General features: G+C 32.2%; 3 protein-coding genes across 3 annotated transcripts; all 3 read left to right on the forward strand.

The window, feature by feature from the left end:
* Positions 1–1,938: 1,938 nt before the first annotated feature.
* Positions 1,939–6,832, forward strand: LOC123206528 (protease Do-like 9). Its single transcript, XM_044623758.1, has 9 exons — positions 1,939–2,703; positions 3,248–3,447; positions 3,539–3,719; positions 3,893–4,084; positions 4,256–4,488; positions 5,719–5,820; positions 5,916–5,966; positions 6,066–6,170; positions 6,273–6,832. The coding sequence occupies exons 1-9, from the start codon at positions 2,100–2,102 to the stop codon at positions 6,369–6,371; spliced, it is 1,767 nt and encodes a 588-aa protein (XP_044479693.1). The 5' UTR covers positions 1,939–2,099; the 3' UTR covers positions 6,372–6,832.
* Positions 6,833–14,391: 7,559 nt separating this feature from the next.
* On the forward strand, positions 14,392–16,298 carry LOC123206525 (RING-H2 finger protein ATL48-like). The gene is made up of 2 exons (XM_044623754.1): positions 14,392–14,552; positions 15,903–16,298. Exons 1-2 carry the CDS (start codon positions 14,477–14,479, stop codon positions 16,073–16,075), a joined length of 249 nt encoding a protein of 82 aa, XP_044479689.1. The 5' UTR covers positions 14,392–14,476; the 3' UTR covers positions 16,076–16,298.
* Positions 16,299–19,722: 3,424 nt separating this feature from the next.
* Positions 19,723–23,680, forward strand: LOC123206526 (ubiquitin-conjugating enzyme E2-23 kDa-like). Its single transcript, XM_044623756.1, has 7 exons — positions 19,723–19,878; positions 20,860–20,934; positions 21,379–21,458; positions 22,092–22,206; positions 22,449–22,501; positions 22,715–22,843; positions 23,324–23,680. Exons 2-7 carry the CDS (start codon positions 20,891–20,893, stop codon positions 23,455–23,457), a joined length of 555 nt encoding a protein of 184 aa, XP_044479691.1. The 5' UTR covers positions 19,723–19,878; positions 20,860–20,890; the 3' UTR covers positions 23,458–23,680.
* The last annotated feature ends 915 nt before the right edge of the window (positions 23,681–24,595 follow it).

Raw genomic sequence — 24,595 nt, forward strand, 5'->3', positions numbered from 1 at the left:
TTCCCCCATTTTCCTTTTTGACACTTTTCTCCCTTCTCCACCATTTTCTTCCTTCCTCTTTATCAATTTGTCTCTTCTCCACCATTTTCTTCTTTTTTCTTTTGTCACTTTCTCTCATAGTTTTTTTCCTTCTTTTCTTCACACAAACAAAAAACAACAAAAAGAAGATAACACTAAACTTTGGTGTATTGATGAAAGAGAAAAAATATATGAGAAAGAAATCTAATTGGTGGAGAGAATGAGAGAACCATTTTCTCTCCACCTCTCTCTGGCCATAATGGCTATCATCAGTGGGTGTTAAATATTTGGCAAATTCAGATTAAAAAATCAAGCCATGAATTTGAGCTATAAATTCGAATCATGGATTCGAGCTACAAATTCAAACTTGAAAATTTTTTTAAACTGAACTCAAACCTTCATTCTGATTAGCTTTATGAATTCGAACCAAATTCGAAATACGTCTAAAATCATTCAAACCGAACTCGAGCTAATCTATGCTCGAGTTCGATTCGGTTCAAATCTACCCCTAGGGGTAAGGAATGAATGATGTGATTGGTGGGTGCAAACTATCTCAAATCTATTTTCTTACTTCCAATCGATGTCGTAATATCATATGATGTTAGAGAGCGTTTGGTTTGAAAAATATTTTATTACCAAAATTGAAATATTATCTTGATCCTTGAAGATAAATTACCTTGAGGATTATTGAGTATAAATTTATTACTATGTTTGGTAAAAGTAGTATATATAAATAATTATTGTGTTTAGTTAGAAGTAATAAAAGAATACTAATATATTATTTTATTTATTATATGAAAGATTAATAGGTATAAAATTTTTTTTCATAGTATTTATTATTTTAATTAATAATTGAGGGTAATTTTGTCCTAAAAATTTCATAAGTAAGGATAAAAAAGTAATAATAATTAAGATTACTGTAGTAATATTTTAATACTTAAAACAAATATAGTAATCAAATTACCTCTTATATTACCTGTCATATCACCATTGGTAATAAAATATTATTGAAATTTTTTATTATTTTACAAACCAAACAAGGTAATGAAAGTAATAAAAGATAAATTATCACGATAATTTTTAAATCTTCTAATCAAACGAGCCTTTATTGTACAAGACTCAAGTTTGAAGTTCGATATGGGGAAATGATATAAACATGGGAATTTGATAAGTGTGAATTATCAAATAGGAACTTGACAAAAGAGAGAGTTTTAGAGAAGAAAAAGATAAAAACACAAGAGTCACAAATTGTAAGTTGAGTAGTCTTTGTCGGGCCAATGACATGCATGAGAGAGTTAGAAAAACTTTACAAACCCTAAGATTCAATTTCATCATTTTCTCTTGGTAGAAAATTGTGCTTATGATTGCACCACGGGGGAGGTTTACTTGCACGACAATACCATGATTGAATCAAATACTATTGTTGATGGAAGGTCCATGCATAATTTGTTAGCAATCGGAGGGAGTAGGATAAGTGGAGAGATGCGAAGTGGTGAGAAATGAGTGGCAAAGATGGATGGATGAGGGGTTGGTTTGAGAAATCGAACATAACTTTCAAGAATATTTTGTTTGGACAAATACTACATACATGTTATAGTGTTAGAAAGGACATTTTCATATTCTTATTAAAAAATTAGATTAGTAATTAATATTTATATTAAATGTTTAAATTAGTTTTGTAATTTTATCAAAAAGGGTAAACTAGTAAAATAAAGTGAAATCAAATGTTGTTAAAAGGTGAATAACAGATGAATTAACAAAATTTTCAAAATTAAAGGATGATTAATAAAAATTCGAACTTTTTGTTAATATAGATTTTAAAAATGTTGTCTCAAGCCACCTTCAAATTCAAAAGCCACTAAATTGGCCCAAAAGAATTTGCGGCCCAATTATCAAGCATTTTCTCCCCTTCCTCTTCTTCCCTCCTCGTAGTCACTGTATTAGATTTTTTTTTCTTCATCTCCTTGCGAATCCTCCCTCCCTAGGTTTGGTTAAATGATTAAAATTGCAATCATTTAAAACGCGTAAACCTCCTCAAAACGAAACCTTTCAAATAAAAGCCTTTAGTCAAGATCCCAAAAATGCCTGACGTTAAACGCAAACGCGGCCGCAAACCCAAAATCCCTGCTCCACAGGAAACCCTAGATGTTCCCTTCACCACAACCTCCTCCGCCGCCGCAATAGACGACGTGTTCTCCGTCTCCAATGTCGACATAATTCCCACAACTAATCCTTCTACCATCGCCACCGCGACTTCGACCACCACCAACCACCAGCAGCATCCCGATCATCGTCCTCGCCGAGGCCGTCCCAAGAAAGTTCCGAAACATGAAACACTGGAGGATAAACCGCCTCCGCTTCTACGCAGTTCCGGCGTGGGGGTTTCTCGGCCGTTGGAAAATGGTGGGGATTCTGTTGGAGGGGGGCCGGCCGTGGCCAGAGTTGTACCGGCTATGGACGCTGTTGTGAAGGTGTTTTGTGTTCATACGGAGCCAAATTTTTCGTTGCCGTGGCAGAGGAAACGACAGTACAGTTCGAGTAGTAGTGGGTTTGTGATTAGTGGTAGGAGGGTGTTGACAAATGCACATTCTGTGGAGCATTACACGCAGGTTAAGCTCAAGAAAAGAGGCTCCGACACTAAGTTCTTGGCTACTGTGCTTGCTATCGGGACCGAGTGCGATATTGGTAAGGGATGTAGTAGCTTATTTTTGGAAAGTTAATTGTGGTTGAAAGTTGAAAATGTGTATTAACTAGTTATAGAGTCTGGTTTAGTTGGTTTATTTTTTTTTATGATAGCTGATCAAAGATTAAATTTGAATCATTCGTATGATATAACGGGACCCATTTACATATCTTAACTGTTGGATCCACTTTATAGGTCATGCGTTAAATGAAGTTAGCACTTCAGCTATGTTGTTATAATTGGGAAATTTGAGTATTTTGGATTGTTTATATATTTTTAACAATAGAATAGGTTAGTTTCACTGGGTGCAAGAATTGTCTATATGTTTCAGGTGTGTATTGTCCATAGTTGAGATGAACTAAACATGTAGAAACATTTAAATATTATGCATGAAGAGGATGGTAGGTTTTGCGATTGTATGTTGGGAGATTAAAGTTGTCTTGTTAGTACTGAATGTTAGAAGTTTTTTTAACTATGTTTTTGCTTAAAATGATTTGGATGATAATCTTGTGTTGAATGCGAGTTTTGGTTTGCATTATGTGGCAGCCATGCTTACAGTCAATGATGATGAATTCTGGGAAGGAGTATCACCAGTGGAGTTTGGAGAATTGCCTGCCCTTCAAGATGCTGTGACTGTTGTGGGTTATCCAATTGGGGGAGATACTATTTCTGTGACGAGTGGTGTTGTATCACGTATAGAGATTCTATCCTATGTTCATGGGTCTACTGAGCTCTTGGGTCTACAGGTTTTGGGATTACATTTCTAGATATTGGTAGATTTGTTGCCAGCCATCTGAGATGTTGATCTAATTTCCGTTCCTGTTCTTCCTTTTGCAGATAGATGCTGCTATAAATTCTGGAAATTCTGGTGGGCCTGCCTTTAATGATAAGGGCAATTGTGTAGGCATTGCATTTCAGTCTCTTAAGCATGAGGATGTGGAAAATATAGGTTATGTCATACCAACACCAGTTATCATGCATTTCATCCAGGATTATGAGAAGAATGCAGCATATACAGGTTACTTGGTTGCAGCCTTGACATGCTTGTGTGTGTTTTCAAATTTTGCTGGTTCTGATTACTGTGCTTTTTTTTTTTTTCATGTAATTAATTTTAATCTTGTAATTGTTATGGTATATGCTGCTTCATCATTTCTAGCACTGACTTTGAAAAACTTAATTTTTGTAATATAGGATTCCCTGTTCTTGGAGTTGAGTGGCAGAAAATGGAAAATCCTGATTTGCGTATGGCAATGGGTATGAAGCCTGAGCAGAAAGGTGTCCGTATTCGAAGGATTGATCCTACTGCTCCAGAATATGAGGTTTTGAAGCCATCTGATATCATTCTAAGCTTTGATGGGGTTGATATTGCCAATGATGGAACTGGTAACTTCAGATTTCTCACTTTCATGTGTTGTATCTGATATGTACAAATTTGTTTATGCTTTTGTGTGCCTGTTTATATTGTATTTTTGTATGACAAGTGAAATACTTCCAAGAGTACTGCTGTGCTCTTTGTGACTTGGCTCTTTCGTCCATTGATTGTTGAATTTTCAGTCCCTTTTCGGCATGGAGAGCGCATTGGCTTTAGTTGTCTTGTCTCCCAAAAGTATACTGGGGATAGTGCTGCAGTCCAAGTTCTCCGTGCTTCCAAGATTCTCAATTTCAACATGAAACTTGCCACACGTAGAAAGCTTGTTCCATCTCACAACAAAGGGAAGCCTCCATCATATTACATTATTGCAGGGCTTGTTTTTTCGACAGTGTCTGTTCCATATCTTCGCTCTGAGGTGGGTACTCTACACTGGTACTGGCATACATTTAATATATAGTTTTGTGGTCTAGAACAATGACTTGAAAGCTTTAGCTCCTTAAATATATTCTCTGTTGCTTTATTGCTGTTTTGTGATCATTGTAATAGTTCAAAGCTTTTTTTGCTTAAATCATTGTTGAATATGATGTGGAATATTCCATCTTTAGTATCATAAATGTCTTAACTGATATTCATCAGTTATTGTGAAAATTTTGGTTTCTATGTAGATACAAGATTCTCTTCGATCATTCATCAAGTATTGTAAGATTTTTGCATTGCTACACGAAAATATTGTGCTTGTTTGGTATAAATTATTTAATCCAGATTTAGTGGATTAAATAATCAATTATGGCATGTTTAGAATAGCTTATGTGAATAATCTAATTGTGAATTATAATCACATTTTTAGATCATTTAAGCCATATCTAAAAGCTAGCAAGGATAGCTTTTTCTGAATGATCGGATTTAGTGAATTTTTTACATTTTTAATCCAAAAGCTAAAGTATAGGTATGTTCAATATTTTAACACAAATAATCAGTTTTTATATTTTTTTTCAAACAGACACAATTGGATTATATTTTTTGTCCAAGAATCATAAGTTGTATTATTCCTATAATCATAAACTGTGCTAAACAGGCCCATTATGTGATTGATATGGAATTTTTGTGTGTGCAAGTGAAATTAAATAGGTCCTAACTTCTCCAATATGTATGAAAACTCTGTTCTTCTATTTTTTTATCCACATAATTATATTTTATGTTCAGATCCCAGATAATAACTTAACTGTATGTCCTTAGGCCTTCTTGGTGTCTTGGCTCTATACTAACATCTCTAATATTGATTTATACATAAAAGACCAAAACTGGTATAGAAGGAAAAAATGCGAATATTTTAATTGTATAGTCTGTTATCTTCGAAGTGTTTCCATTGGTTCCCGTGATTTTGTACAATTACATTAGAGTTTACACATTTTATCATCTTGGACTATTGTGGACTCTGTTTAGGTCATTCATATTTTTTTTCTGAGGAAGAAGCTTTTATTTTCATCCTGCCAGTGCCATAGTGACTTTTTGTTTTTCAGAAAATTTTGCTGATACTTTATTTGTTTTTTCTCATTCTATTAGGAGAAATTTTACTTAATGTTTGTGATTGTGAAGTTTCTGAATGTTCTAACATGCTGTAAGTTCCTTTTCCATATATTTGCAGTTTGGAAAAGATTATGGATATGAAGCCCCAGTCAAGCTTTTGGACAAACTCTTATATTCACTGCCACAGTCACCGGATGAGCAGCTTGTTGTGGTTTCTCAGGTTCTTTTCTCTCTCTGGGCTACTAAGGATATGATGAGGCTTTATGTTGATCCTCTCATTCTCACCTTCTACTATTTCCTGGAAATTTGTGGTAGGTGCTTGTAGCTGATATTAATATTGGATATGAGGACATTGTTAATACTCAGGTGAGGAATAAAAGACTGTTGCAACTGCTTTGATTCCTGTGTTTGAATAGCTTAATATATCAGTTGTTTAAATACTTTTAATTGTGCCAAACTGTGTAGGTTCATTCTTTTAATGGTAAGCCTGTGAAGAATTTGAAGTGTTTGGCAAACATGGTAGAGAATTGTGATGATGAATTTTTGAAATTCGATCTAGAATATAATCAGGTCCTTCTCCCTCTCCTTCCCTGTGTGTATATTTGAATATGCATGTATTGAGGATGCAAAGACATGTTGCCAATCATATTTTGATAAAAATGTTGTGTGCAGATGGTGGTCCTCCAGACAAAGACTGCAAAAGCAGCGACCCCAGATATTCTTATAACCCATTGCATACCTTCAGCAATGTCTGATGATCTCAAGAAATGAATTTTGATCATATTCTAGGTTCACCAAATTTGGCAATTTTCATAGTTGTCAAAACTCACTGCAATTTTTGTTTTCTGCATGTTCTTTAAAGAAATAGTAACTCATGCAGGGTGGAGTTGCTAGCCATATATCAGAAATTTCTTAGATGTGTTTTATGGAGTCTTGGGGGGTCTCAGACAATACAAGGGTGAGGGTACAGCTCCCAGATAATGGATAGCTTTTGCTCACCATTAATGGAGAAAACATGCAGGTTGTAAAATTTGAGCGGACAGCAACTTTTGTCTTGTTCATTCATATATAAAAATTTGGAGATATCTCAGCCATTTGTAATATTGAGAGATTATATAATGTTTGTTTGTAAAAATGAATGCAACCAAAAAGTGTCAGAACCAGTCATGTCTCAGTGTGATTGTTTTTAACCAACCACACGGGAAAGAATATAGCATGTTTCAACTTTTGAATGTGTCAGGTTTCTTCATCTGTTGTTCTTTTTAGGTGCCGGAAGCAGGACTTTTGTGCCCAATGGAAGATAATAAGTAAGGAGATTGTTACCTTCCAACAGGCTTGAACAAGGCAACAAAAACAGGTCCTTTTCTTCTAAGGCATCATGCTGCTACACCGCATGTCACCACATTCCCAAACACAATGCCTTTAAAATAAATTAAGAAACGAACCAAAACTCACATCCTCTGAGTCTGGCGATGACAGGGGAATTCAACCTATTGTTTCATAGTGTTTATGATATACAATTTTTTGGGGTAAATATTAATTGTTCTTGTTCCATGATGCCTGGATAGATGTTATTTTGGACATCCCCTCCCAAAAGGGGCTTACATCCGGTCCTTTGTCTGGTGGCTTTCCACCAAATTTCGATGTTTTACTTAAAAATTTTTATAATATACAATTTGTTATATACACAGTGGTTTTCCACCAAGTGAAATTAATTAATGCATAATAGACACATTAATTGAAGGGGCATTTGGTTTAAAAAATGTTTTATTATCAAAAGTGAAAAATTATCACTAAGATAGATAATTTAGAAGATTATTAGATATAAATTATTACTATTTTTTTATTATATTATCATTTATAAATTATAAATGAGTATTGTGTTTGGTTGGTAATAATGAATGAATACCAAATGCATTTTCACCTAAATACCTTTAAACAATTATTGAATATAAATTAATACTGTGTTTAATTAAATTAACGTTTGTAATGTTTGAAAATATATTTTTCTTGTGCATATTCTAAAACATTTCTCGTATTAATAATACATATGATTCTTTTATGGGATCAATTCTCATAATTAATTAATCTCAAAATATTACACCAAATAAATAAATAAATAAATAAATAAATAAATAAATAAATATATATATATATATATATATATATATATATATATATATATATATATATATATATTCATATATATTCATAAGAATTTTTCTTACATTTTGTAAACAAGTTTTCAAACAATACAAAGAAGGACAATAAAGTCATAACTTGGTATGGCAATTAAAGCTACAATTTATATAATAAAATCTTATGATGGATTTGAAATCAATGTTTTAAGAATTGGATTGGACCATAAACCATTTTATGGTCTGGTTATGGTCAAATTAATTAGACCATTTTGACCAGCCTGTTCAATTAGATTTTCAGTTTTGTATAAAACCTAAAAAAAATTTGTTATTTATGCATTGAATTTAAATCTATGTATAAGGATAAAATATTAAGAATGCAGGATTTAAATAAAAATATCTAGAAATTGATGGGTTGCTTTTGTCATTTTGTACACCATATACGAGAATGAATTAGGTCATTTTAAATAAAAAGCTTCCAATTCCAAAAGTGTCTCATCTTTTTCTCCATTTGTCTACCATCGATTAGGGTTCTTTAGGTCATCTATTTTTGTTCAATTTTGAATTATAGTTTTCATCCAATTAGCCATGGTGAACTTCAAAGTTCACAGTAAATTTATCGATAGGAAAAGTCGAACTTAAAGAAGAAGACTTTGATAGAAAAGTCCACTGCCATTGACTTGTTGTCATGCATGGTAAGGGGGAACAACCAAGTGTCATCACAGTCAAGATGGTGGTCATTGTTGATTACTAGATAGCTTGGGTGTGTTTTTTTTAGGGCGACATAGTATAAAAAGTGGAAAAAACATAATCACTTTTTTAATTAGGTTTTTAACAATTTTTCTTTTTTAGTTTATATTCTCTTTTGAATTGGAGCTGCCTTGAATTGCCCTAATCTATCAACCAGTGATGAACCATTGGTTTAGCTGCAGTTCAATTCGAAAATATACTCAAAACGGTTTTTTCTTACATAGTAACCATTTGATTAGCTAGTTCGGAGTTCGATTGGACTGACCAATCAATCTGGTTTGGTTCTACAAACCATGCTTGAAATTTGAATGAATTATGCATTCTTATATACATGTTTTACTGACCAACCAGACCACTAATCACAAAATTGAAATTGAAGCCACAATTTATATAATGTAATTTTATGTTGGACTTAAAATGTGAGTGAATTATGCATTTTTCATGTACACGTCTTACTGACCAACAAAACAACTAAATGCAAAACTAAAATTAAAGCCACAATATATATAATAAAATCTTATGTTAGACTTGAAATTTGAATGAATTATGTATTTTTCATGTACATGTCTTACTAACCAACAAAATTGTTAACCACAACATTGAAATTCTGCAAATCACAAAATTTACAATGATCCAAAACCAAGAACATATGAATAGGTGTACAAGTTACCGCATAGCAAACATTACTAAATAACAAAAGCACAATAAAAGGAAGTATTAGCAATATAAAAAAATTTCATGCACTTAACCAAGTCCTATTATGATGTAGTTACTTGTACACAAAATATAGATATTATGTAGACATACTAGCCCACAAAATATAGATATCATGTAATTCCTTGGAGAAGGAGCTGGAAACATTACTGACATTATTAATTCATTACATTGGCATACCATCCCACAAAATATAGTTATGAAGTGAAATTACATAACTTAAACCTATTTTGCCCCCAACCAAAAAAACATAGCAAACGATCATAGGTATTACCTAACTTTAAACAATATAATATCAATTATTTACATATCAAAAGCTATCAAGATATCTATATCCTTATAGATGATTGTTTTATGGATCAAAAGAGGGATGATACACATGACATTCAACTAGTTGCTTAATAACATACTCCTTCCTGAAATCCATAGGTAGTTGAAAGAAATAATCAATTTTGTGCTGCTCCTTTATAATATGCTCTCCAACATTGAGCAACTCTTGCCTACTAAAGTCATCCAATTCCAAAAGCATTAAACAAACTCATTCTTCTATCTTTTCCTTCAACCTCTTTTTTGAAATAAGAGGCAATCTCGTGTATTTCTTGTTGGATAGCTTTGCAAGATTTCCCAAACTTACCAATTTCTTCAACCAATGTTGAGAAGCTTTCATCATTTCTTTTTCTCTTCTTGTTACTTGCAGTCTTTTGATTTACTCTTTCATTCATTGTTTAACTGTTTGATCCGACTAAATCTTTTTTCTCTTGAACATTATTGTCACTATCAGACTCAACATCAATTTCCATTGTATCCTCATTGTTATCTAAATTCTCTGTATCAAGTTCCTCTACAACATCAGTTGCTATCTCAACTCTTGCACTAATGACCCTATGTTTTCCAAACACGATGACTAACGAGTCATAGTGTGGGAAAAGTTTGTGCCTTAAATTCTTCACATTAGGATGACTCAACAAAAAATTAAACAACCAAAATTTAAAATTAGTCATAATAGAAATATAAGAAAATATATTTCAAATAAGAAATATTCAATTTTATCTTAATCCAATAATTAAACACATCTTTCGAAGCAGCAATACATTTCTCTTCATTGTTTCATTCGAAGCCACTTCCATTCTCAATCATCTTATTTATGATATTGTATTGTGTTTTCAATAATTTTACTCTAAATTCGATGTGAGTTATAACTTTCAATCCACTAGATGGAAGCATAGCCTTCGTCTTCTTCTCTAGTTGCACTAGATACTTAACTCTAAAAGTCCTATTGTTCGGCCTCTAATGTAGGCTCTCTTTAACAATGAGAAAACTTTCAATTAATATTATGTCCTCCTGTTTAGTCCACTGCCTTTTAAGCCCAACACCTTTACCTTTTTCCTTCTTTCTTGTCCTCTTATTTGGATCAAACAAGGTCAAACTTTCTTCCTTATTGTTGGGTTGTGTGGTGACATATTCATTCTCTAATACACTTTAAAAGTTAATAAGTTATGTAAGATTGTAGTCATTAACAAATTATGTAAACATGATAGAATGAAGTATAAGAAATAGAATAAACTCTAATGAAAGTTCTACATAAAAACAATCATAATTAAAAGTAAATTTTTCCAAGAATAAAGACATCTAATAAAACATAAACTTAGAAAGTTAGTAGGTTATGCAAGAACATAATCATCAACAAATTATGTAGACATGATTGTTGACTCAATGAGTCATTATACTCTTATTTTGATGATAACAAACTAATATGTCTCTTCACATATTAACTAATGATTTTACTTGAGTGTGAGCTTAGATTGCAAGCATTTATCTAATGCACTTGAAAGAGTTTCAAGATGGAAACGAAAGAGAAGACTCAATTGAAGAATTCTTGAAGATTTGAAAAAAAAACTCAAGTTTTAGGTAGATATATTTGTAATTTGGAGCATTTGTTTTGATTAGAATATTTATTTGCATGGGATAGCTCACTTGAAAACTCATTTTCATATCTTTCACATTTTGGGTTAAAATGTCAATTTTCAAACTTATTGGGTTAAGCCAATTTTTTCACTAAAGTTTATTAATTCATTTAAAATGATGAAGTTTTGTGATCTCCATTTTCATATCTTAAAGTTGGTTTTGAAAGAATTTTCAAAAATGGGTTAAATTGTCACTTTTCAAAGTTTTAGGGGTCAAAAAATTTTTGAAAATTCAGGGGGTAAAATGCAATAGAATTCGATCAACCGAATTCTTCGATGGCAGCTTTCGAATTGTCCAGAAGCCATGTATTTTGGCTTTAAAAATTCGGTCGATCGATTTTTGGTTTGAATTTTTTAACGGCTAGTGCCACGAGAGTGCCACATCACATCCGGTTGACCGAATTGTGCTTTTTTTGGAAAACTAAAATGACTATTCTTTGTGCACAACGGTAACTTACCTTATTTTCTCCTATATAAACCGAATCAAATTCGTTCGAAAAGAACTTTTGCCACCAAGAACTTTCACATATTTGAGAGCAAATTAGTTTTGAGCTATTCACTTGCAAATTCTTTTTTCTAATCAAAACCCTTGCTCATACACTTTGTAATTTCATTTGCATTGGGTTGTATTAAGCTTTAACTTTCATATACACTCTTTGAGAGAGATCATATTTCAATTTCGTACTAAAATTCGTACTATAAAAGAGTGAGATTCACTCTTGGAGAGATTAGAAAATTTATAGTGGGAGAAATTGAGATTTAACATTTGTAAAGGTTAATAGCACCTTGGAAGCTATTTGGTTGTGAAGAAAAGCTTGGTTGAGGTTTTGGTCAACCAAGGATTAGTGGAATACTCAAAAGGAGAAAGCTTGGAGGAGTGGACGTAGGCCGGGTTGAGCCGAACCACTATACATCGCATGTTTGATTTTCTCTTCCCTTAAACTCATACTTTATATTATGCTATTTTGATTGTATTGATTATTTGAAATATTTTAGTTATTCTCATAAATTAGATTAAAAATAGACAACATTTATTGATTTAAATAAATTGTTTTAATTCTCAAATTTGGTAAAAATTGTTTTAAAATTGCCTAATTCACCCCCTCTTAGGCTATTCGATCTTACAATGATAGTATAAAATAGAAAAAATATAATAATCACATTTGTAGGTCCTTAATTCGGTGATGTAAGTAGATTGCAATGTTTACTTTAGAATGTTAATGATACATAAGATATCTACCATTTAAGAAGGTACTATCAATAGAAACATTGTACTCATGTTACCTTGGAATGTCTGAATAGAACAACCAATTTTCATGAAAAAATACTTAAATTATTGCTCATCATCCATTGCAATGTTTGATAATCCTAACTTAAGGTTACAAAGAATTAAATTATAGCAATACTCGGGTAACAACATGAATAACCCTTCTAGTATACCTCTCAATGCCTTTAGTGCCTAATTTTTTCCTCTTCATGCTTGCACTTATGATATATCAATTTTATACATGTTTGTAACATCGAAAATGATTTCATTCGATTGATTTACATGATCAATCATAACAAAACATTGTTATAAATATTTGTCCTAATACTCGTTCGCCTACTTGTCTATAACGTGACATTATCTAATCCCTTGGATATATATGTTAAGTATTCATACGACAAAGTTCAAAATAGTCACAATCCATTAACCTTATTCATTGTGCATGCTATCTACATTGTTCATGAATACTTATAATCTCCCATATAGATCTTGTAGATTCATAAAATTTATATTGGGATCCCTTTTCAAAAGCATGCCATTTGAGTGCATCTTATAAAACATCTTTGTTTGTGAAAATGTCATCCACTTCGAAAGACTGTGTGCCACTTTTCGCTCACTGGGCATTAAACACGAGGTAACCAATGAATTGCACTAGGAGCAGTCACAACCTTAGACATGCAAGTTAACAAAATTACAAATGGAAAACTACTCGTACCCTCAGTATTATCATGAAAATTCATCTTCTAGTCCAACAAAGTTTCTTGATGAGAATATCATTAATTTCATCACCATAGTCAAAGAAATCCTTAGTTGAAACATTTTCTTTCCCTTCACATACCTAATCTTTTACAATTGATAATATATCGACATTGTGTATATTCGTCATATCATCCTCATCAACATTTTGATGGCTATTTATCATAATTTGAATGTTGAACATCAATGTTGGTGGTCTTAAGAGAATGCATTTGTTGATTTAAGGATAATTCTCACATAAATAAGAATGAATTTTCTCAACTGTTGAGAAAGACTAATAAAACAATAACAAAACTCAATATGTTAAATAATTTTATAATGACAATATATAATTTCATAAATAATTTATTTAACAAATATAATCTTAAAAAACATAATTGTTTGAAAAATTCTTATCTAACCAAAGAGTTCTAACATATTGCGTATTTGGCATACGAGAAAACAACAATTAACTCTAAATCATAAAATATCAATTAACCCTTACATTGTAATATGATAGTTCGCCGTTAATGTGTTTCCAACTAAAAATCATATTTACTTGGTTTCTATCATTTTTAATTTGAGAAGACATTTCAAATTAATAAAATCAATTCAAAACCATCAAAAAAAAAAAATACAATTATCACATAAATGAAATTTAAAATCAATGTTCGTATAAATATTTAGATGTAATAAATTTCTCCCATTGATTTTGAATTTTAAAATTGGAATTTACTAATTGTGAAAATGAGAATTTTTAGAATTTATAGTATGATATTGGTTTGTTTAAATACACTAGGATTAAATTAAGAGCAATACTATGTGTACCTATTTTAGATACACAAATGTATACACACTCATATGTGTCATCATATGATCGGTTATTGTTTTATTCTTAATTCAAAATCATCCAATCACATGATGACACATATAAATATGTATATATTTGTGTATCCAAAGTGGATACACATAGTTTTATTGTTAAATTAAAATGTGTGATGATATTAATTCCTTGTATATATGCTAGTTTAATTAATAATAATATTGTGTGCATAATTTTTATAGATAAATAATAATATATTATTATATAATTAAATATTTTTTTATTTTTAATTTTTATCTATTTACTCATATAATAATATAATATTATTTATGTGTAAAATCACTAATATAGCACAATTCTTTAATTAATATTTAATTGCCTTATAAAGAATCTACAACCCTATTATATTTACACAATTTGATTCCAAAATGAAATTACCTCCAAGAACCCCGACATTTAGTTCGTAATCAGGTGAACGGAAAAAGATGGTTGCGGTGGAACCCAGTTTGGAGGACATATTGGAGGAGAAGAAGCGAGTCAGAAACCCTCTTGTTCCTGTTGGTATATTTCGTTCCCATCACACTTTTTCTTCTTATTTATTTTGTCCCTTATTTGTGTGTCTAATTTTTTGTTAATCGACATTTGATGTTAATGTGGATTTTGTTTATGCTTGTCGCAAATTTTGTGAATGGATTTGGGATTCTTACCATTTGGATTTTGCACAAATTTTCTTCAATTAAAGATCAAAGAGGTGGCTTTGAAGATAATATACAAAATCTACTTCGCTGGTTTTAGAATTCGTTGTGCCAATCAATAGTAAATGAAAAGCTTTTTCTTTTTAATTTTTTTGCGTAAATTGTTATCCCAAGTCCATTAATGATGGAAACTGGATCGCTTCATATCGCACAAGTTAGATCATCTGCATTTTGAAATTTTATTTTATTTTTTGTCTTCTCCAAAATGAATCCCCCACAACTTAGATGAGATGAATTCTTAAAATGTTGGGTTGGTGCTGCGGGCATTGAAATTACTAGTTTGTAAAAGATGAAATTTCCACTGTCATGCTTTTTTCTTGCTTCTTGGAGAAGGCAATAAAAATTTTGGTGGCAATAGCAGGTATAATTTTTGTCTGAGAGTGGATCACTTATAGGTGTAAGGTTACATGTAGTTTTGGATCCTGAGTTGGTACATAAATTGGCAGCATGCAGTCTTTTTGCCGAACCAACTGTTTTGGGTTAATTATAGAGTTTCTCACAAGATTGAAGACTTTAGCCGAATAGGCTATGAATAATCATATTCATACTTGTTTTGTTGGAACATTGAATGGATCAATCTGTGTGCTCTTGGTTAAATTTCAGACAAGCTTACTTGAGCCTAACCTATTTGGATCCTTCTTAGAAAGGATTTTCTTCCAACTTGATGCTTAAAAGGTCTAGATTTTTTACTTTGCATCATGTTCTCTATACGTTTTTTCTATCTGTTCAAGTGTTTCAGTCACTTTGGTTATTTCTTTTATCTTTTTGTCTTGGTGTGGTGTTTTAGTCGCTCCTTTCGATTGCTCTCGAAGATCATGTTACATTTGTATTATTATCCCATTTCAGCTGTTGTTACTTGTAGCCTTTTGTTTGGTGAGATTTTGAACCTGAAATCTACTCAAATCATCCTAGCTTTCCATTTATCATCTGATTTGATGACCCAGAGCTGAATCTTGTCAGATTGATAGGTTATATTAGATAAGAATTTGAGTTTCATGCTGGGCTGCATTGCAAGTATTGATGGTTAAGCTGTCTAAACTAGGTCAAATCTTATACTTTCATTTTCAACTAAGACAAGAGACAAGACTGTGAATGTGCTCTTTAAGTTTTAGACTAGTGCTCTGTGTTCATTTCAACTTTGTTTGATGTATCACAGGTGCACTTATGACAGCAGGAGTGCTCACCGCTGGCTTAATTAGTTTCAGACAAGGCAATTCTCACTTGGGTCAGAAGTTAATGAGAGCAAGAGTGGTTGTCCAAGGTGCTACGGTGGCCCTCATGGTAGGCACTGCTTATTACTATGGAGGTAATCCATGGAAATCGAGCTAGACCAAAATGCTTTTGAATTCTTCTCGTTTGTTATATGAATTCTCATAATGATTGAAATTATTTACTTGAGGCCCTGATGCATCTCAGTTGTCTTTCAATGTTTCTTTCTTCAAATTCAAGGTAACACATTGTTGCAGTCACATTATTGTACTCCCAAGGACTGATTATGTTTTATATGCTTATGCTCAAATAAAATAACCTCAAAAAGAGTGTCTTTAGTTAATCTATTCTGCAGCTAATCATCTAATGTTGAGCCTTGTAATTCTCTGTTCTATGAGTTCCCTTACATTTTCCTTTTTTGGTTCATTGGGAAAATGTGTTCCATAAACATTGATTTATTTTCAATGAATATGTGCCTTGGTTCATAAAGTAATGTTTTAATCGAATTGCATGACTGTAAGAACTGTTAATTTTCCATGGTTTCTGTGAACTTCATGTTCTTTTTTATGAGGGTTGATGAGATTGGTTTTTCACAAATCTACTCACACCCAAGAAAATTTCATCACTTTGGACTTTTCCCATCATGGTTTATCATATTCATCATAATTCTGCTGCTACATGCAGAAACCTTTGAAAATAAAATGATTTCTGAATTATTGTCAGCCGTCTCTTTGAAGCAACCTTATATTTCAGTCATATCCTTCAAATACGTGGACCATTATCATGGTCAATAAAAATATACGATAAGATATTCAGCATGCTAGATATAGCAGCTGCAGGAAAATGTTGTGAAGAATATGCTTTGATCAAAAATTGCAAAATTCTAATCCAGCGTAGCTGTGATGATCAAGGAAATTCATACATTGAGCCCACCATCACCACCTTATACTTTCAGAGCATTAACTTTCTTGTCCATGCGAGCTAGGTACAACACATTTCGGCATCATTTTTCTTCATTTTCCAATTGACCCACGATATGCATGGTTCCATGCTTTACTCATTTCAGGGATTTGCATATATATATATATATATATATGGCCATTTTAATAGAGTTATAAATAATAAATTCTGGCCGCTGCGGACGTTTGCTGGAGATGACTCTTATGATGGTTAACAGTTCATCAACATGGGTGCATAAATATATACGTTGCAGGGCGCAAGAAGAACTCTTTAATTATATGAATGATTATTTCAATGTGTAAGTAGGAGGATTTGTTAATAATTGTCAGAAAAGGGCAGGCGAGAGCATACTAGAGAAGGAGAGAGACAGATTTATGTTACACTGCCTCACCGCATAGTACATGAGGCTAGGTGTCACAGGGCCAATCCTTTGATACTGATTCTGCTTGCAATTGACGCCTATGGTGCTGTCAAGTCCTGTCTAACTTGGTTCAACAACTACTCAAATGTGTTAGGGTCATGGTCAGAATAATGCAAGAGTCAAACAATGGCGGATTCAGAGTGCAGCAATGGTGCACGCTCATGACTTACAGGCAGCAATCATCATCAAGGCAACAAGCATAATCAACACAACAATAGCATCAAGTAAATTACAAAGCATAGCATTTACGGGCAACTCTTTCCCAACCCTTATTAATCTGTATCAAGAATTATTACATGGTGTAGGGCACATTCTCTTATTTATAAGCACACATAGATAAGACAGTTACAAGTGGTTACATGTGTTTGAATTTGATCAGAGTAGTTTTTGCACACAAAACTGCCCACAACATATTTCTAGGGTCCTGTCCATTTAACTGCTGCATCTTAGACATTCTAAACCACCAGCCAGCACTCAGCAGCCTAACAATGCCAACTCCCACTTAGCTCAAACGCACCAAGCAACACATGGAAAGTCAGACAAGCCCACCCAAGCTTCCTGTCGTGGGAATCTCTTGTAACTTTATTGTTAGCCAACCCATTGAACCAACTAGCCTTATTTTGGAAAGATAAGACATGACTTTATCATCCCCATGTGCTCCGGTATCAAATAAATTGATAAGTTCGTATTCCCATCAAAAAGCCGTGGGCAGTTTGCATAGCCCTGACTACGCAGCATCAACTGTCTGGCTTGGAGAGAAAATGGAAAGTTACCTGTCTTGGAGTACTAATTTGACAGTAATTCAGTTGTCGCTAGTCATTTCCTTCAGCACTCATTGAGAAACTTGTGTCATGAAAACTCCCTGTGGATTTATGCAATTTTCTGGAGAATATTACCTCAAAATCATCCACGACCGGGGTAAGCATGAATTAAGGATATGTATTCATTTACCAAGTCTTTTTTTTTTTTACTTTGGTTGTATAACAGTTGGGATTTACTTCAAAAGGGTGCTCATAACAAGCCAAGAGTGAACAGGAGGAACTGGTAATCCCTCAATGTTTGTTAAAGCTCGATCACTGAACCCCATTTGATGTCTAAAGTATATCTGGTAAGTCCTAGGATGCTTGCATGGGAAGATGGTTTCTGCAACTTTTTAGCTTCAAAAGCTTCTGGCAATCTTCCAGCAAACTTATCATGGGAGGACAGAAACTGTGATATAACCAGCTTAATCGACTCCAACCTGAGCTGTTTTTCAAGATGTCGCATGAAATCCAAAAATATGGAGAAGGGTAAGGAGAAAACGACCATTTTGTTATATTACATCCATGATTATCTCCTCAAGGATTTTAAAATTCAAATTAACAACTGGTCTTTTTCACAGCTTCATTGAAAAGTTGCCGCAAATCTTTGGCATAAGGGTGTTGGTCTGTGGCAAAACTCGGTAGAGCTTCTGTCACGTTTATGAAATTTTAACTTATCTGATTAAGTAACTGTGGGTTTAGTCATTGTGTCATGGGTTTATCTGTCCAACAAATATGGACGGGGTACCCTTAAATCTGTCTATCTACTGTTTTCACGCGTGTGATAAAAGCTTAAATAATAAAAATTTTAATATTTCACCAGTTTTACTAACCCTTGATTTTGTATAAATATTTTTAAGTCTTTGTCTCTTATAAGTTGAAAACACAACTTCAAAAACATATTCACCTTAACAGTGTTATCCATAAATCCACGTACTCGACAATGTGATAGTTAAACCTTAAGTTTACCATTCACATATAATGTGATCCACTGAGATTGCATCTACCACCCACATATTTGTTACCGTAAAACACAAACACAAAATTTTTAGCATATCAATTCTTATTCTTATAAGTAATATTATATGTATAAACAATGTATACAATTTTATATATAGATAATTATATATCAATATTTGATTGAAAGATTTTAAATTAAAGATAAAGTAATACCTAATCATATAATTATAAATTATTGATTTTGCACAGGTTTGTACATATTATTTGTATATATTTATATCGAAATGACGATTTATCTTTGCGTTTAACTAAAAATTTTAATTATAGTTGGTCCATAGATAAGTATTTGAGTTTTTGAACTATTGCGGAGATATTTTTGAGATTGAGTTAAAACTTAAATAAAAATAATTTTTTATCTTTAAAAATAAAATAATATTTAATTATATGATGATATATTATCTAGATTAAATTATATACTTCAAACAAAAAAAAGCAAGCATATGACAATGCCCTTCATGATAAATGGAGGACATAGCGTAAAAGTAAAATTCGATCCAGTCTCAATTGATTTATTACAATAATTTCTCAATTACTGTCATTAAATATATAAAAGAGCTTGCATGCCACGTTGCATATCATTTGTAGAATAGAGTGTTGATAATCACCCCCAAATTCTCTCTCTCTCTGCCTTTCTTTTCCTCATTTTTCTGTTTCTTTCTCACCACTGCTCATCAGAAATCGTATAGGCCGTCTTTTGATTTCACCGAATTGAATCCGCTCTTGTAAGATAACAATTTCGTTTCTTTTATGATTTTTCTTTTGGTTAGTTTCGAGGCCTAGATCTTAGAATCAATTACGTTTTTCTATTAATTTTTGGGCCTTCATCGAATTTCTTTAACATGGAACGATAATTAATGTTCTAATCACTTGCACCTCTGATTGATTACAGAAATATATGGATGCAGGATTTTGAGCTTATTCGTCTAAGATTAGTTCTTGTTGAAAGCTATAAATCTCATTTTTTGGTTCTTGTGTTAAATATTGTGGTTGTCATGGCTGCATTGTGGATTAGCCTCTATTCATGACCTTATTTGATCTTGTGAGGTGTAAATTTGGTCTTGTACTTTGCTTCTTAATGATCTTAGTTATCGGTTAAATATTGGTTTAATTTGCCTTCTGCAGAACATGAATTTGTTGGTTGAAAATTTTGTTGTTCATTAATTTTTGTGAGTACATGTTAAAAGAGTATTCATGAAATTCAGATTTAATTTATTATGTGTTTGTCAGAGTCTTGAACTTAAACTGTATGTACTTTAAAGGTTCTTTGAAGTGTAAATGAATCATAGTATAAATGATGTAACACAGTTATTTGTTTAACATTAGATTTGATGATATGTTGAATATGTTATATAAGGGTTTAATAAATGTTGAAGTGATATTTATGTCCGACAAAGCAATTGGTTGTTTCACGACATGTCTCTATATGCTGATTTCATTCACTTACCAGATTTGTTCTGTTGCTGCTCTTGGCATTGGATATAATCTGTGGTTTCTGATATTACTTGGACCTTCTGGATCTTTGATTGTTCAACCCTTATTTTTGTATGATTTCTGTTGTTATCTGGTTTAGTTTAGAGGTCTTTTTTTTTTTTTTTTAATGAACAGATTGGAATATTTTTGGCAGATATATGACATGTTATTTCTTTATTATGAAGTTAATAAGATGATATTGATTTTTCTGTCCTCTGATGAGTATACAACAGGCTGCGCTCTTTAATTTTCAATAGGATTAAAATGTCGTCTCCAAGCAAAAGGAGAGATATGGATGTCATGAAGTTGTAAGTTTCTTAATATCACTATTTATTCATATACTCTGGTATATGTTATCATGTTTTTTGTTTCCTTTTTATATGTATGTTATTATGGTCCAGTGGTGTTTGGTGCTCATGTAAAGATTAATCTGAGTGAGGTGCAAATTGACTGTCTGAAGAGCAAAAATTTTTAATTTATGTAGCATTTCCAAATTTACATCTGTGTTTTATATTTATCAACCTTCTCTGTTTACCATCTTGCTTAGGTGATATGTGATCCTTTTTTATAAGTAATGAGATTTGGATCTGACTGTCTATTTCTGTAATCAATCTCTTAATTCTTTTTGGCTTTATTATATATTAATTCTCTTACAGCTTACTGGGATATTCAATTTGCAACTTCAACTTTCGATGATGTTTTGTATTGATATTCTTTGTTAAGCTTCTTACTTAATGCCTTTCTTTATTCAGGATGATGAGTGATTACAATGTGGAGACTATCAACGATGGACTTAATGAATTTAACGTGGAGTTCCATGGTCCAAAAGAAAGTACTATCTTCACACTTGTTCGTTTTACTTAGTAAAGAATGTTGTTTTTTATTCATTCTACCGGATATGATTTCTCTTCATATGTTTTGCACATTTGTGCTTTAAGATGGTATCTATGAATAATGTCAGGAACATATCTTGCCATTTATCTCAAAAGATCTCTGTGAGCTTCAGCCTGTGGAAAGTAAAATTGCTGTCATTCTTGATGTTTAAATGGGAAGCTTGCATTGTTTATTCATGTAACTTTCAAGGAGCTGAAGCTATTTTTTATTTTTCTAACCAACTGTTCCAATAGTAGCAACTCTCTGAATTGTGATAGATTATTGCAAATTTCAGGGTTTAATTTAGACATGTGATATATGCTTTTTCCCCTTAGATTAGGTGGTTGATGCCACAGCTATATAGTAATTATTTCTTTTGAAAGATACTGGATATCCGATCTTAGGATGATTTATATGTATTTTGAAGAATTTGAAGTCAAATTTTTAAAATCAATCAAGACATGTTATTTACTGGCTAAAAACTTTGCAATATTTAATAATAACTCCCTCTCTTTTAAGGGTGTGACTGACTGTTCAAACCTCACTATTATATCTTAAATTTCTTTTTGTTATATGGATGTGATGCTTGCAGGCCTCTATGAAGGTGGAGTTTGGAAAATTCGTGTTGAACTTCCTGATGCTTATCCATATAAGTCTCCTTCTATTGGGTTTGTGAACAAGATATACCACCCAAATGTTGATGAGATGTGAGCAACTCATATTTCAGAAGCAAATTTTCTCATTGTTCTTTCCAACTTTAAACTGCCTCAAATTGGTTGTTGATTTAGTCCTAATAAAGAAATGACATATCCAATGTAGGTACATAAATGGAATATGTCATATGTTTAGAACTTGAAACTGTTTTGATAAGTTCGAAGAAAGTGACTGCTTTAATTTTTTTCAAAATCCTTTGATAATCTGACTGTTCTGTATTTCTTATGAACCACAGGTCTGGTTCTGTATGCTTGGATGTTATCAACCAATCATGGAGCCCAATGTTTGGTAACCATCAATAATGAAATTTCTTGTTTAATATGATTTAGATTGTCTGCTTTCTTATACTCATGGAAATTTATTTTATTTGTCTTCACTGTTTTACATATACATGGTTTTTGTATAGTTTTTCACTCCTCTTATAAGGAATTCCGGAACTGTCTCACTTCTGGTTTCTTCACTAGGAATCTTCACATTTGGCCACTATTTCTGTTGCTGCAGATCTATTGAACATTTTTGAAGTTTTTCTTCCGCAACTCCTCCTTTACCCAAATCCTTCAGACCCACTTAATGGTGACGCAGCTTCACTGATGATGAAGGACCGAAAACAGTATGATCAAAAAGTGAAAGGTGAAAGTTCTGCTTAGAATAGATCCACTCTTTCCTCTCTCTCTCTCTATACATATACATACATATATATACATACATATATATACATACATATATATACATACATACATATATATATATACATACATACATACATATATATATATATATACATACATACATACATATATATATATATATGTATGTATGTATGTATGTATGTGTCCTTTAATGGAATATAACGACACTATAACTTTATAACGGTACAATCATACTTCAGCAGTAGCCCAGAGAGATCAACCCTCTCTAGATAACTGTAATATCATCAAGATCCAAATAATACCTCACATAATAGGGACCTCCTAGTCAGGATTTTTCACTTATATATAGTGCTTTTTGGGACTAATCTATATGAGAAAAATGTGGATTGCTCTGTTTCAGAAGTATAATATTTCATCATTGTGCATATATAACAATCTTAATTCTTGTATGTGGAAACAGAATACTGTGAGCGATATGCTAAGAAGGAGAATATTGGGAACTCTACAGCTGAAGATGAGAGTGATGAGGATATTACGGAAGACGAAGGAAATGCTTCAAGTGATGATGATATTGCTGGCCATGCTGATCCATAATGATCTGTGAGGCTTGGATTGAACCACTTGATATAGCACTGATGTATCCTTATAACACCACCATCTGTTCAATTATATTCTAGTTGTAGCATGTAATACCAAGGGATGCAAGAGATGTTGCCCGCCATAAAGACAGGAGTTGAATTCACTTTTAATATATAAGAATATGAGTGCCCATATTGAAGATAAAGTACAATAAAGTAGTTTTAACTTTTCTATTGCACATTGGCTCTTCTATCTCATCCTTTTTTATCTTTGAGGAATGTTTGGTTCAAGTATTTAAATATATTTTTTATTACTACTTGATTTGTCAAGTAACATAAGATTATAGTAATTTTTTATTAATAATGATGATGTGACATATAATAGAATGAGTATTCTAATTATCACTTTCATTTTAGTATTAAAAAATTAATAAAATATTTTTGATATTATTATAATTTTATCTTATATATTAATTTTGATTAATAAAACAAGTAAAATAAAAAAAATATTTTAGAGTAATTATATCAAAATATTTAAGTAAAAGGCCAAAAGACTTATTCCCACCTAAGGTTTGTTGAAAAGACTTATTCTTCTAGTTTTTTTTTTTTAATTTTCTTTCCCTTTTTTGGTGTCATCTTGACTTCTCTCTTCCTCCCCTTTCTTCTTAAGCTTTGGCCAACATCGTCAACAGAGATAAAGTCATTATCTTCGTCAACGGAGACAAAGAGTCATCTTTGTCCATAGATGAAGTTGAAGAGGCAGAGACATGATCATGTGTTGCTTCAATTTGTGTCAAAGAAGGCGACCAAATCGCAAGAGGGATTGCGTTGCTCAATCCTAAGAGGGAGTGGGAGCGTCAGTAGGGAGAGAGATCTTGTTGAAGAACCAAAGATGGATTTTGGTGGTCGAAAATGTTAGAAGGAAAAATGAAACCTTAGAGGGGAAAATGTTACTTTTCAAAACTTAAGTTTGGAAAAAAAAATTATTAGTTTTCCAAATCAAAGAAGGAAAATAATATAAAATTTTATATTTTTTAATATTTTAGTTAAAAGACAATTTTACCTCTGTAACTAATTGATTCGATTAACTTTAATAGTTGATAGGTGAATATTTAAGTTTTCAAAACTTAGAGGATGAGATTTGGGGATGCACT

This window comes from Mangifera indica, unplaced genomic scaffold (genome assembly GCF_011075055.1).
Source record: "Mangifera indica cultivar Alphonso unplaced genomic scaffold, CATAS_Mindica_2.1 Un_0040, whole genome shotgun sequence".
NCBI lineage: Eukaryota > Viridiplantae > Streptophyta > Magnoliopsida > Sapindales > Anacardiaceae > Mangifera > Mangifera indica.

What these genes read in the sequence shown, in the direction of transcription:
- LOC123206525 (XM_044623754.1), top strand. Translation starts at nt 14,477, where the DNA reads ATGGTTGCGGTGGAACCCAGTTTGGAGGACATATTGGAGGAGAAGAAG. An exon ending in AAACCCTCTTGTTCCTGTTG is followed by an intron (nt 14,553 to 15,902) that starts GTATATTTCGTT and finishes GATGTATCACAG; the next exon opens with GTGCACTTATGACAGCAGGA.
- LOC123206526 (XM_044623756.1), top strand. Translation starts at nt 20,891, where the DNA reads ATGTCGTCTCCAAGCAAAAGGAGAGATATGGATGTCATGAAGTT. An exon ending in CACCCAAATGTTGATGAGAT is followed by an intron (nt 22,207 to 22,448) that starts GTGAGCAACTCA and finishes TATGAACCACAG; the next exon opens with GTCTGGTTCTGTATGCTTGG. An exon ending in ATCATGGAGCCCAATGTTTG is followed by an intron (nt 22,502 to 22,714) that starts GTAACCATCAAT and finishes CTGTTGCTGCAG; the next exon opens with ATCTATTGAACATTTTTGAA.
- LOC123206528 (XM_044623758.1), top strand. Translation starts at nt 2,100, where the DNA reads ATGCCTGACGTTAAACGCAAACGCGGCCGCAAACCCAAAATCCCTGCT. An exon ending in GAAGAATGCAGCATATACAG is followed by an intron (nt 3,720 to 3,892) that starts GTTACTTGGTTG and finishes TTTGTAATATAG; the next exon opens with GATTCCCTGTTCTTGGAGTT. An exon ending in AGCTTGTTGTGGTTTCTCAG is followed by an intron (nt 5,821 to 5,915) that starts GTTCTTTTCTCT and finishes AATTTGTGGTAG; the next exon opens with GTGCTTGTAGCTGATATTAA.